This window comes from Canis lupus, chromosome 13 (assembly GCF_011100685.1).
Source record: "Canis lupus familiaris isolate Mischka breed German Shepherd chromosome 13, alternate assembly UU_Cfam_GSD_1.0, whole genome shotgun sequence".
NCBI classification, from domain to species: Eukaryota; Metazoa; Chordata; class Mammalia; order Carnivora; family Canidae; genus Canis; species Canis lupus.
In genome coordinates, this window is record NC_049234.1 from 13,823,110 (window position 1) to 13,838,723 (window position 15,614).

General features: G+C 32.8%; 1 protein-coding gene across 2 annotated transcripts in view; it reads right to left on the reverse strand.

Annotated features, from left to right (window-relative positions):
- The window catches only part of CSMD3 (CUB and Sushi multiple domains 3), a 1,311,859-nt gene that overhangs the window by 1,186,948 nt on the left and 109,297 nt on the right, over positions 1-15,614 (reverse strand). For both annotated transcript variants that reach the window (XM_038555367.1, XM_038555366.1), the window contains exon 2: positions 1,391-1,613. In XM_038555367.1, the coding sequence (XP_038411295.1) occupies positions 1,391-1,613 (223 nt within the window). The remainder of the gene's footprint in view (positions 1-1,390; positions 1,614-15,614) is intronic.

Consider the following 15,614-nt stretch of genomic DNA (forward strand, 5'->3'; position numbering starts at 1 on the left):
GTTAGAAACTACCAGGTAGCATTGAGAGCTTTCTTTCTTTTTTCTATTACACCAATTACATTGCACAAAGTGCTATTGTAAAGAAAATATACAAAAAAAGGTTTTGTCCTTTTACATACATCATTTTAGCCAACTGGGAACTCTAAAAATTATCTTTCTTATTTTCCTTTAGCCTATAATCTGTTTGGATGTGTACAGGTGAACACAAATACCTACCCACCACCTCCACACACCATCTAGTATACACAGTGCCCTCTGTTTTCTATCTTGACTTAGTGCTATGTCATTAACAAAAGACATTCAGTTTTTAATGGTCTTTGCCATACTAATAAAGTAACAGTGTCAGACACGTCAGCCTTTTTGTCTATTTCTTAGAGGGATAGATATTGAAAGACTTCATGTAAAGGGAAGAAGCAATTAAAAATACTCAGTAATTGAATACATAACAACAAACAAAACCTTTATCCTAATCAATCTAGTGAACTTTTCATTGCATTGTAATTTTTCATTGGTTTGAAAAAACTCAGACATTTTTAACTATCATTATGGTGTAAACATCCCCAAGTATGTAGAGAATCTTTTCTTAGAGTGTATCTGCTTAGAATATTTTGACTTAAGAGTTCAAAAACAGTTTACTACAGCTAAAAAAAACTACTCACATTGGTAAAAATCTGAGGCTAACTGACATATGTATATCTGGCATTTTGAACTTGGTTGAATTAAAATTGATTTATATTTAAAAGGAGTATTCACTAAGACAGCAAAAATTTCTCATATGTTTAGACACCCTATTTTCCAAGAAGAAATTTTGAAGAACCACTTAAATAATAGACAGGTGTCAGTTAATTTTCCTGTTTTATCAAGTAGGTTGAAAATAATTTCAGTTGTATGGACAGAAATGTAAATTTCCCAGTTAGTGACATAAAAAGGCCTACTTTTTAGATATTTAAATTTTATAAACCATACATATTATATAAAATTAACATATTTTCTTATAAGAATATTGATTTTAAGTATTTTAAGCATATTGTATATTAAAGTTGAGTAGCCACATTACACGGTATGCTTTCACTTTATCAACAGGTATGCTCATAAATAATAAAACCTGAAAATAAGTATTTAAAAATACAAAACATCTTTAACCTATATAAAGAGGTCATAATTCAATTTACGCTCACTTTTTTGAAGAGATAATATTAATATGCTAGCATTATGAAGCCAAAGATAATGAACTAACATGTGCATGAGATGATATATTTCCAAATGAACAATAATTAAGTGGTGAATATGACTTTATTAAAATTGCACTACAAATGTTACTTATCCTTTGTAAAATAAACTTTACCCATAATGTATTTGCCCTCCATTCTTCCATTCAAAATGCACTAACCTTGTCCTAAAGTTTGTAGGATGAGGATGTCCATCATATAAGGATAAGTAGTCATATTCTTCTTCTAGAGCAAATGACTGAAATACAATTTGTATTCTATTCCGTTCTTCTGCTATTATTACCCATGTACAGTTTGCACCATTTGGATATCCGTATGGAAAACCAGGGCTTTCTATAGTGCCATTAAGTCCTTTTAAAGTTCCACCACATGTATAAATAAATCCTGCAACAAAAGACAAATAAACAGACATTAATGTTATATAAAGCACAAACAATCCAGGAGACATGTAATTTTGAAAACATTTTTTTTGTTTTTCTAAGACCTATATTACTATAATTTTGTAAATGGCAAGAGATAGGTAAATTATCTAATTTTCTTCTTTTTAAATGTAAGACATGTAGCAAAATCATTGGTATTTATGATTATGATTAGGAATTATAAACCAGTTGATGAAGTAAAATTCTCCACGTATCATTATCCATTTCATGATCCAACAGACAACAAAATCTTAGAACATGATATCTTCCCTGAAGAAGTTTTCCATATAATTGTAGGCAATCATAACCAATATTGAAAATTAAATGATTTTAGTATGCATTTTATGTCATAGAAAATTAACTCCACTTTTTCTTGGTAAAGTAGCCTAACTCTTTTGTGTCCATATCTCTACCATGTAGCCAACGTACCTTAGGAAAATCCTTCCCACCCTGATTCTACCAGAAAGATAAATGGTTCAGATCTAAAAGAAAATCTAAGTAATCAATTTGTCTTTGACCAGAGTAGTTGGGCCAGGATAAACACAATCCTCAACTAACTATATCAGCATGAAAACTAAGGTTGGGAAGAAAATATATTCAAAATACGAATCCAGGACAACTGACAGAAGCCATCTTAAGAACTTCCATGGTTCAGTGTGCCTGAGAAGCTCGGTTGAGTGTTGGACACTTGATTTTGGCTCTGGTCATGATCTTGGGGTCATGGGATAGAGCCCTGCATCAGGCTCCATGCTCAGAGAGGAGTCTGTTTGAGGATTCTCTCCCTCTCCCACTGTCCCTCCCCTCTTTCTCTCTAAAATAAATAAACAAGGGATCCCTGGGTGGCTCAGTGGTTTAAAGCCCCTGCCTTCAGCCTAGGGTGTGATCCTGGAGTCTGGGGATCAAGTCCCACATCTGGCTCCTTGCATGGAGCCTGCTTCTCCCTCTTCCTGTGTGTCTCTGCTTCTCTCTCTCCCTCTCTCTCTGTTGCTCATGAATAAATAAATAAAATCTTAAAAAAATAAATAAAAATCAATAAATAAATCTTAAAAAAAATTCCATGGTTCTATGGGAGTTCTAAATCTATGGGAAATCTAAATTATTGATAGCTTGACTCTTGGAGACACCAAGAAAACTAACCATGTTTCTTGGGATATTATTTATGAATATATACTAGTTTATAGTCATATTGGGTAATGTAACCTAAAGTTTATATAATAGGGTAGATGGTCCCAGCATGTATCTAAACTAGTGTATATGCAATTAAAGATTGGATCCAGGGTTGCAGAAGTTCTGATAGGAATTCTCCACATTGGTGTTATTTCCAAATCTGTGGGTTGCACATGAAGCTTCTGTGCCATGAAGCTATAAGTCAGAAATATGAGCTAATTTGGGGGAGAGAACACCATACTACCCAAAGTATCTATATTTAGAACTGGATATAGAAATGTAGGAAATATGAAGCTCCTCTCCCTGGAAAGGAATGAGTACATGGTATATAGGTATGGATGTTTTTGAAAAATATGAGGAACCATGCATGGCAGTTGGGAAGCCAGAGTGGTAGATCGTGGCAGACAGAGAATGATTTGGGATGTTGTAAGTTCCTTGATCTCTCTTTTCACAAGAACACTATGCTTTTGCTAGGGGATCCACTGCTCTATCAAACAATTGTATACTCTAAGGAGTTGGCTCTGCTGACCAGAGATGAGGCAGGTGGCTTAAGGCAATTAATCAGTATAACCCTATCTTCCTACCCGTATTTACTTAGAGACCTTCTCTGATGATCTCCATTTACAGCAGTCTTAAATCTGGGATATTCAGCATAGTTATATACAAATATAAATTTATATAAGCTTATAAATATATAAATATAAATATATAAAGCACAGTTCTTGTGATTCTGTTGGCCTTTTAAAAAGTTACTAAGAAGTTGGATAAGGTAGAAATTTCTAAAAAAAAAAAAAAAAAAGTCACTATTTGTGTGTATACATATATTTTTGCTCATCCACCAAAAGTCAAATAGGGCATTTTATGATTTTCAAAAATAAAAAATAAAATAAAATAAAAAAAGGAGAAAGGTCCCTTTTAAATTGCTTCTTGCAGAGCAATTACTTTGAAGCCTTAGGTTAATTAGCTATCACCCATTTCTATTAGTTTTCTGCCTGAACAGCTTCCAATTTGAACTTCATAACTAAATGCAAGCATGAATCCCTTTCAGCTACAATCTGATCTATGAGCTGTTTTATATATTCACAAGCCCCATAACCCTGATGGCTTCAGAAAAAGGACATATGTCCTAAAATAACATGTTCGGCTCTGTCCACTAATTATTTAAGGGCCTGCTGATTCAAATATTTCAGTTGTTTTCCTTTTTTTCTTGAGGCAAATTAAGAATTTTACCTATTTTTAAGCTTTCTTATTTGTGTTCTTCATTTTGTTTTCATTTTTTGCTTATATCAAAGTTTGATTAAACATCACATTATTCATAACAAAGTACATTTTTTCCAACAATAGGTTTATAATTTCCACACACAAACCCCCCAAAAACAGAAAGAAATGCAGTTCTTAAAAGTAAAATGAAATCTCCCTGATTCACATATGTTTCACAAGGTTGATTGTGATACATTGTTATCATCTTAGTATGTATCTCTCTCTAGGTCATTTCTAGGCAAATGCAGGTATATGCATATTTCCATGCATTTTATATATATGTGTATATGTATGTATATGTATATATATACATATATATATACATATTTACCAACCGAATCAGTTATACTATGCATAATTTTCTGAATCTTTTTGTGTGTCCCTGTAAAATATCATTGATTCTGGATCCACATGTATACTTCTCCTACATCTCTTTTTTAATGACTACATAGTTACATGGCATATTGTCAGCTCTAGTCTTTAGTTTTCAAAGACACAAAGAACAACTTTGGATATATATCCTTGTGCACTTGTGTGCCATATACTTCAGACAGAATTCCAGAAATGGGAGTGCTGAATTTTAACCTTAGCTAGATACGTCCAAACTAGCCTTAATAAATGTGAAAATTTCTACTGCTATCACCAGGTTATGAGGTGTTTTCAATGTCCAACTTAAATTTTGTCAACATTAGATATTTTACAAGGCAAAAAAATGTTATCTTATTATTTTGCTTTGCACGTCCCTGGTAACTATTGGTATCAAATATCTAGTTATTTTACAAATTGCCTCTCCAAATCCTCACTTATTTTTAATGGATTCTTTACTTTTTAACTTCCCTTTTAGGATTTCAATTGCTTAGCTTTCTGATTAATAATTGGTAATCTGTATTTGCCTTTCACATATACATTTCTAAATGAAATAACTTTGCGTATTATTATTATTTTATTTCATTTATTTATTCATGAGAGGCAGAGACACAGGCAAGGGGAGAAGCAGGCTCCATGCAGGGTGCCTGACGTGGGACTCGATCCCAGGTCTCCAGGATCACGCCCTGGGCCGAAGGCGGCGCTAAACCGCTGAGCCACGCGGGCTGCCCTTGCTTATTCCTTATAGCTCATTGCTCTCATAAACCCACAACTCCTTAATGTTCTTTATAGTACATGTGAAGCTTCATCTCCTTTTCCCCTTCTCTCCTTAGATGATATTTCTTTCATTCCTGTTCACTTATTCATCACATGTCATGCCTTTAGGAAAAAAAAAATGATTAAAAGGACTTTATTCTAGCCTATCTTCATGGAACTGGCAAACTACCACATAAAATAGCATGGGAATACAGATTATTATTATTATGGAATATGGTAAGTGCTGTGATTGGGGTAAGCACTTCATTGCTATAGAATACACGGAAGCAAAACTTAATCTAGATGATTCAAAATGTGTTTGTGGAAAACCTGTCTCAAAAATTGGCATCGCAACATTCCACAACTTCAGTCTTTGACAGATACTGAATGCCTTATGTTGTATTTTTCACACCTTAATTTTCAACTTAGAGTCAATTTGTACTTGAAAAATAACTAAACTTTACATGATTTGGGTCATAATAATTTAGTTAAGAATACAGATCTTTAATATTTCTCCTTTTACTCTTTCATGTTCATATTTTACCTTTCCTGTACAGCATAGAAAATATAACTATTTGTACAGCATTTTTATGATATTGTAAATTTCACTTTGTTTTCTTTTATGCTAGCTAAGATCTATGGCATTACAAGAAACACTCTTATGTTTATTTTTCCCTTTTTTTTAAACACTTGTGTTTATCCACTGCAATTGTGTTTTTGTATCCAGTTATATCAAATGACTTTTTTTTCATGCACAAGAGTTCACAATTTTATTGACACACAGCACTTGTATGATAAAGATTGTAAAGAACCTAATAGTAGCAATTAACCTTTTTTATTGTGATTAGCAACATGTACTATGAAGTCTATCCTCTTACCAATTTTGAAGTGGACAGTATTGCTAACTACATGAACAATGTTGTACAGCAGATCTTTAGAACTTTTTCATCTTGCATGAATGATACCTCTTGAAAAAGAACTCATAATTTCCCTATCTTTCCCAGCTCCTGGAAACCACCATTCTACATTCTTCTGCATGAATTTCACTAACTTAGATATCTCATATAAGTAGAATCATGCAGTATTTGCCCTTCTGTTACTACCTTACCTCACTTAACATAATGTCCCCACGGTTCATCCATGCTGTAGTATATGACAGGATTTCCTTCTGATTTCCACTGAAAATATATACCTTTCTTTATCCATTCACCCTTCAATGAACATATAGGTTGTTTCCACTTCTTGGCTATCATGAATAAAGCTGCAATGAACATGGGAGTACGAGTATCTCTTTGAGATTCTGATTTTAGGGATGCCTGGGTAGCTCAGTGGTTGAGCATCTACCTTTGGCTCAGGTTGTGATCCCAGAATCTCAGGATCCAGCCCCACATCAGGCTCCCTGCATGGAGCCTGCTTCTCCTCCCTCTGCCTATGTCTCTGCCTCTCTCTCTCTGTCTCATGAATAAATAAATAAAATCTTTTAAAAAAAGATTCTGATTTTAATTATTTTGGATAAATACGCAGAAGTGTGGTGGCTAGATTATACTGTAGTTCTGTTTTTAAATTTTTGAGGAACTTTCATACTCTTTTCCTTAGCTGCACCCACTACAGTAAATATTTCATATCAAGTGAAGTGTGTGTGTGTGTGTGTGTGTGTGTTTAAGTAATGAGTGAACTCTGAGTTGCCAGATCCATGCATATGTATGAATCATAGTATGCTCTTATCCTTTAGATGTCTGTCAGGTCAGTGGTGTCTCCCCTCTTGTATTCCTTATACTAGTAATTTGTGGGGTTTTTTTTCACATTTTTCTTTGTCAGTGCTGCTAATACTTTCCCAATTTCATTGATCTTTTCAAAGAAACAATTTTTTTGTTTTATTGATTTTTTCTTCTATTATTTTCTCTACTCTGTTTTCAAATTTTCACCTCTTATTTTATTATTTACTTCCTTCCCTTTGTTTCCAATTTAGCTTTTCTTCTTTTCTCAGTTCTTTAAATGGGAGCATAAATTAATAATTTGAGACTTTACTCTGTTTCTAACACTTGTATTTGGTACAGTAAAATGCCTCTTAGTACTACTTCAGCTGTATCCCACACATTTTGATATGTTGTATTTTATTTTTATTCAGTTTAATGTATTTTTAAATTTCCAATGAATCTTCCTTCTCAAACCATGGCTATTATAAAGTGAGTTCTTTGGTTCCCAGTTGTTTTGGATTTTCCTGTTAACTTTTGATAGTGATTCTAGTTGGATTCCATTGTGATCAGAGAACATGCTCTAGATGATTTCAGGTCAAATTTGCTTAAGTTTTATTGACCAGGATATGGTCTACCTTAGTATATGTTCCTTGGATACTTGAAAAAAAAAATGTGTATTTTTTCAACGATTTTTTGTTTCTTTGTTTTCAATTGTTTTTATTGAAGTTCAATTTGCCAACATATAATATAACCCCCAGTGCTCATTCCATGTAATGCCCTCCTCAGTGCCCATCACCCAGTTACCCCAACCTCCCGCTCACCTCCTCTTCTGCAACTCTTTGTTCATTTCCCAGAGTTAAGAATCTCTCACGGTTTGTCTCTATTTTATTTATTTACTTGAGAGCAAGAGAGTGAGAGAACACAGGCAGAGGGAGGAAGAGAGGGAGAAGCAGGCTTCCTGCTGAGCAGACAGCCCCATCCAAGGCTCAAGCCCAGGACCCTGGGATCATTACCTGAGCCAAAGGCAAACATTTAACTGACTGAGCCACCCAGGAGCTGCAGACTGTGCATTCCAATATTGTAAACAGAGCATTCTCTAAGTGTTGATTAAACCTCCTAAGTGCATCCTGTTGAGTTCCATACCCTTGCTGACTTTTTCTCTGGCTGCTTACGAGACTTTTTTGTCTTCAGTTTTCAGTTTAATTATTATGTACATGGCATGGATTTCTTTGTGCCTATCCATTTAGTAGTTTACTCAGCTTTTCTCATCTGTAAGTGTATGTCTCTTTTGCCAAATTTGGGAAGTTTTTGGTCATTGCTTCCTTAAATACTTCCTTAGCCCTACAATCTCTTCTTTCATGACTCCAGTGACACATGCTGGATTCTTTATTTTATTCCTGTAGGTCATTGGTGCTCTGTTCATTTTTAATTTTTTCAGTCTACTTCTGTTATTTCGATGAGGTAATTTTTCTTCTACTTGAGTTCTTTGGTCATTTTCTCTATTGCCTCCATATTCTCTGTGGAGCACACTCTTTGAGCTTTTCATTTCATTTATTGTACTTTTCTTGTGTAGCATTTTTTGAAGATTTTATTTTTAAGTAACCTCTCCACTCAAAATGGGGCTAAAACTTAGAAGCCCAAGATCAAGAGTTGCATGTTCCATGTGCTGAGGCCAGCCAGGTGCCCCTCTTGCGTAACATTTTGATTTGACTCTTCTATGTTCCAGTTTTTGCTGAGTCTTTTGATTTATTTGCCAGCACTTTTAAATGTTTTATCTGTTTTAAGTGTTTGGATTGCTTGTGGAGGAATTTTTTTTATCATGACTGCTTTAAAATATTTATCAGATAATTCTAAAATCTCTATCATACATTGTTGGTATTCATTCATTACCTTTATTCATTCTGTTTGAGATCTTTTGGCTTTTGGTATAATACACGATTTTTTTTCCTGCAACCTGAATATCATTTATGTCATGAGATTCTGGATTTTATTTAAATCTTCTCTTTAACTGGTTTCTTCTGAGACTGCCCCAGGAGAAAAAGTGGCGGTAGGTATTGCCTCATTACAATCAGATGGAAAGAAACCCCATGTTTTCTAATTTGCTTGCATTAACAACTAAGGGAGCAGTGTTGTCATAATTGGGTGATGGTGAACATCCTTATCTACCCTAGACCTCTTCTGACACCACCCAGCAGGAAGCAGGAGATTCCTATCACTGTGAGGTGGGTGTGAGAATCCAGGTCCTTCAATATGAAGCTCAAGCCATTACGGAAATCCTTCTATGTAATTTTTCTCCCTTTTTCTAAACTCTATGATTATCATTTTATTCTTCCACATGTATCTTTTTACTGTCTTCTTTTGAAGGATGTATGATATATCACACATCTTCAAATGAACTGAGAGATCTAAAGAAACTACATTTTGGGGCAGTCTGGGTGGCTCAGCAGTTTAGCACCGCCTTCAGTCCAGGGCGTGATCCTGGAGACCCAGGATCAAGTCCCGAGTCATGTTCCTTGCATGGAGCCTGCTTCTCCCTCTGCCTGTGTCTCTGCCTCTCTCTCTCCCTGTGTCTCTCATGAATAAATAAAATCTTAAAAAAAAAAAAAACCTACATTTTCTAGATAAAGCAAATGATAAAATAGATGAAATAAATATTAAAAATGTGTTTAACCAGCAAGATCTCATCTTTTTATGGCTGCATAATATTCCAGTGTACATACATGCACACGTGCGCACACACACAGACACACACACACAGAGACACACACATACACACACACCTCTTCCTTATTCATCCATCTCTCAATGGACATTTAAGTTTCTTCCATAACTTGGTTATTGTAAATAATGCTGCAAATAAACATAAGGATGCATATGCCTTTTTGAATTAGTGTTTTTATTTTCTTTGTATAAATACCCAGAAGTGAAGTTACTAGATCATATAGTATTTCTATTTTTAATTTTTTGGTGAAATTTCCATACAGTTTTCCACAGTGTCTGTACCAACTTACATTCTCACCAACAATGCACAAGGAATCCCTTTTCTTCACATCCTTGCCAACACTTATTATTTCTTGTCTTTTTTTTTTTGTAATTTTAGCCATTCTGCAAGGTATAAGGCAATATCTCATTACAGTTTTGATTTGCATTTCCTGATGATGAGTGATGTTGAGCATCTATTCATGGATATGCTGGCATCTGTATGTCTTCTTTGGAAAAATGTCTATTAGGGTCCTCTGCCCAGTTTTAAATCAGATTTTTTTTTGTGCTTAGTTGTCTAAGTTCTTCATATATTTTAGATATTAATCCCATATTGGATATATCATTTGCAGGTATCTTTCCCCATTCAGTATATTGCCATTTTGTTTTATTCATGGTTTCCTCCACTATGCAGATTTTTTATTTTGATGTAGTCCTAATACTTTAGTTTTGCTTGTATTTCCCTTGCCTTAGAAGATATGCATAGAAAAAATGTTCCTATGCCCAATGTCAGAGAAATTACTGCCTGTATTTTCTTCCAACAGTTTTATGGTTTCAAGTCTTACATTTAAGTATTTAATCTATTTTGATTTTATTTTTCTGAATGGTGTTAGAAAGTGGTCCCAATTATTTTTTTTTGGGGGGGTGTACTTATCCAGTTTTTCCAATCTCATTTGTTGCAGAGTGTCTTTTGCCCATTTTGTATTCTTGCCTCCTTTATCATAACATAAGTAACTATATAAGTGTGGGTTTGTTTCTGGACACCCTATTCTGTTCCATCAATCTATGTGTTTATTTTTGTGCCAGAATCATACTATTTTGATTACTACAGCTTTGTAATGTAGCTTGAAATCTGGAATTGTGGTACTCCAGCTTTGTTTCTCTTTCTCAAGGATGCTTTGGCTACTTGGGGTCTTTTGTAGTTCCATTCAAATTTTAGGTTTATTTACTCTAGTTCTGTGAAAAATGCTATATTTTTTATAGAGATTGCACTGAATCTGTAAATCACTTTGGTTAGTATAGCCACTTTAAAATATCAATTCTTCCAATTTATGAGCATAGAGTACCTTTTACTTCATTTGTATCATCATCAATTTCTTTCATTGATGTTTTAGAGTTTTCAGAGTACAGGTCTTTCACTTCCTTGCCTAAGTTTATTCCTAGGTATTGTATTCTTTTTGATGCAATTGTAAATGAAATTGTTTTCTTAATTTTCTTCGTGCTACCTTATTATTAGTGTATAGGAACACTACTGATATCTGGGTATTAATTCTGTATCCTGCAATTGCACTGAATTCATTTATTACTTCTAGTAGATTTCTGGTGGAGTCTTTAGGATTTTCTACGTTTATCATGTCATCTACAAATAGTGACATCTAGAGGATATTATTCTAAGTGAAATAAGTCAGACAGAAAGACAAACATTATAGAATTTCATTCATGTGTGGAATCTATAAAGCAAGACAAATGAATACACAAACATAAACCAGAATCAGACCTATACATACAGAGAACAAACTTATGGTTGCCAGACGGGAGAAGGTCAAGGGAAGGGGAAAAGTGGGTGAAGGGGAGTGAGAGATACAGCCTTCCAGTTCTGAAATAAATAAGTCATAGGAATAAAAGATACAGCACAGGTAATATAGTCAATGATATTATGATAGCGATATCCAGTGACAAAGGGTAACTGCACTTGTTATGAGTCTTAATACAGTGTATAGAGTACTTGAGTTATGTCGTACATACAAAACTAAGTTAACATTTTGTGTCAACTATATTCAAAAAGTTAAAAAATAAGTAAAACTCATATTAAAAAGTATATTACATTATAATAAAAGCTTATTGTTTCATTTTAGCTTAAATAATTATCAACCCTTGATACTGTGTTTTGATTTGAGTAATATATATGCAATATTGCAATATTATTACAGTAGACATAAGAAAGTTTGAAATAGTCATTAAAAAACTTAAAAATGTGCAATTGGTTTGATTTCGCTAAAAGATTACTGTATTTTTATTATCCATCCTCTAAAATACGAATTTATTGAGACTTTCTTATCTGCATTTGTCTCTTTAAGCTTTAAAATGTAATTTATTGTTTTATTGAAAATACCAACTTTCAGCGAGCCTCAGTTTCTGAAGCTAGACATCCTGATTTCACAATATAGCACTCTTTTCGTGCAAATTACCTTATCTTATTATATGTCAGTCTCTTTATTTATAAAATGAGATAATGAGTAGCTGTTTAAAGATTAAATGTGTTAATGACTGCAAATCTCTTTGAACAGTATTTTAAACATAGTGAATATTATACATGTTAACACTTTTCTTCTTTTCCTCTTCCTTTTATTTAGTACTACAATTATCATTTTTAGCCATGAAGCTTCTTTACATAATTTAACTATTCTATTGCCTTTGAATTGGAACACACAAATTCAAATAAACACACTAGAAGATCCTATTACAAATTTGTCAGAGAATGAAAAATGCCTATATCCCAAATGTATCAAATATGCTAGCAAATGATGCCTATGAAATATAATTCCATAGCTCTAGTTCATATTATCAATAAAACACATTAAAATATTTTAGTATTTTCAGAGTAGGAGAACAGTTTTTAATCTCAGAAAATCAAAGGTTAATGCTGAAGTGTCTGCCTTTTTAAGGGAGAAAATATAACCTGATGCTGGTAAATTACTTTTTTTGAATTTATTAATTAATTACCTAATTGATTGTGAAAGAAAGAGAGAACACACTCAAGAGAGTTGGGACGGGGGAGTTGGAGAGGGAGATTGGAAAGAGTAACTTAAACAGACTCCATGCTGGGTGCAGAGCCCCATGCAGGTCTTGATCTTAGGATCTTGAGATCTGAAGCTGAGCAGAAACCAAGAATTGATGGCTTTACCAACTGCACCACCCAGGCACTCCTGATACTGATATATTTCTATGTAGATTCATAATGAATAAGTATTCTTCATTTATTGGGTGAATGTATACCAATTTGGTCAAACTTTTAATTGTGTTAGTGAAATCTTTATTACTCTTATATTTTTTTTCTGTTTTCTTAATTTGCTGAGTAACTTAAAAATCTCTATAATGTGCATTTTTTCTTTTTATTTCATTTTTATTCCATGTATTTGGTCAGGAAATTATCAGATAAATCATTATTATACTAAAACGTGATTCTGGTGAATTTACTTCTCTACCACAATGAAATGATTTTCTCTAGATCCATGAATGGTTGTGTCACAGTCTACTTTATCTCACATTAGTATAGATACATTCAGTTATTTATAAGTTAATGTCTGTACTTGTGATTATTATAATACTATAGTCAAGGTGAATTTCTTATAAGTAGCATGTAGGGTTTAATTTTTTAAGCTTATGTATTATTCTTGTAAATTAGACATTATTTTTTAATTATTATAATTATATATTTGTTTTCTTTGCTCTGTTATATGTTCCTTTTATTTCCCCTTTTTGCCATATTTTATATTAATGAAATGGGAATTTTTATTGGATTTTTTCACTATTAGCTTGTCAATTTCATATTCTATCAGTGGTAACCCTAGAGAATAGATTTTCATGAAAATTTTATAATTGTTTCAAACCTTAAGCATTAGGAGCTAATGGTAAAAAGAGACATAAATAATTTACAAACATATGATAAGTGCTGTAACAGGAGTCCTTAAAAACTATCTAAAATATAGCAAAGAGGGAAAATAAATATTCAGATTGAAGTTAGTTTTTCAGAGAATAAAACTTGTTATTTGACATTTCATTTTATTTTAATTTTGCTAGTATCAGGTAAATATACATATTTTAGACCTGAGGTAAAAGATGAGATTCTCCAAGATGTAGTTTCTAAAGTTTATCAATCATTGATATGTTGCGGATGGCACTTACATTTCAAATTTTGCTACTCAGATTGTTCTACATATCCAAAATATCCATTCATTTACTTCTTGATGCTAAGAAATACATAATTTTGCTTTCCTGAGTTCATTTGACCTTTATACTGTAACATCCTTGTGTTGATTTGTCTAGTTAGTGTAGGATTACCTAAAATATTCACCATTTTCTATAATATTGGAACTATCACACTTGTGGAATACTCAAAACATTTCCAGTAGAATTGGAAAGATCTTAAAGGGTAAACATCCAGAAGAAAAATGGGATAAATGAATTAATGATGAAAGAACATTTAGGACATAATATACCTCTTGAAATCAGAAATATGCAATGGAGGAAACTGTATTAATCTGGTAAATGAAACTGTCTCAGGCAAATATTATCAAATTTCATGTAAACATTATCCTGTAATGTCAAAGGGAGGATATTGATGGTCTCCTATTGCTTCCTAGCTTCAATACATGATGCTCTAATGCACTTTCAAAAGCATAGAATTACTACTGTAAGTGAATATTCCCACTGCAAATTATGAAAAGTGAATTATTTCTAGGTCATCATGTGGATTATTAAACGGTTTGTCAGGACATTATTATAAAGTTAAAGTCAAGAAAAAAATCCAATAAGGTTATAATATAAATGACTTTAAACTGATATGATTAGCACAAAAAATATTGAAGAGCAAGGATAACTTATTTAGTTATCAAGCATTGTAGTCAAATAAGATATCATATTAAGATTATTAGTATTGTCAATTTAAGCTTTTGGAAACTATGAGTTTCATTAGACATTGACCACAGATGTCACATTCTACCTCTAATGATAAATGCATTATATCTTTTTTCCCTTGGACTGAAAGAAAGTTTTAAAAAATAGTCCATTAATATGATGCTTTTCATCATCCTTTTCTGTTACTAATACCTTAATTGTCTTCTGAACTTTAGCCACTAAAATGGATATTAATTATAACTAATCATATCCTATGAATCATATGTTCTCTAAACTTAATGCATTTTGGCACATTCCAATGTCTCTGAATAATCCAATTTCATAAAGACCCGTTCTTTCCAGATTGCTCCATAGATCCTTCTGAATACATTTTAATATTGATTTTTAGTTTGTATGATTCCTTTCCTCTTTAAGTGAAATGTCTCATGTCAATCATCTCATTATCTTAATTGCCTTTCACATTCAGTACTGTTAAAAATGTAAACTTTGGATTTACACATAATTAATCTTTATCACTTAACAGTGATGAGATCCTAGGAAATTTAGTATCTCTGAGACTCAGTGTCCTATAAATTAAGATTAGAGAATTCTTATGAGGATTGTCGATAGTACATCTGTAACTACCAGAAAATTAGAAAAAGGTGACTAATATTTCAACTTCTAAAAACTATTTAGCTTTGAATATACCTTCTCCAAAATCTTATATATAGAGAGAATATATATTCAATTTTATTTTAATTTTGCTAGTTTTGCCTATCTAGCTTTGAATCTACCTTTTCAAAAATCATATGTATATATATATATTCAGTACATATATGTACATATATATACAGTATTACTGTTCAAAGTAATAAATTAGGTTCTTGTACCATTTTTACAATGATTACACAGACAGTGATTACAGGAATATGTAAATAACTGTATTTTCTTTTTTGGCCTAAATTCAGAAATGTCTATATGCTTTGTTCTACTCAAATATCTTTACCCCTCTCCCTATACCACTTTTTGTCTTAAGAGCCTGGTCAAGATTAATTACATCACCAGATCTTGCCCTCTAACCCTCCTGCTTCCATTTGATTTGGACCAATGTGCCAGCAAGAGAT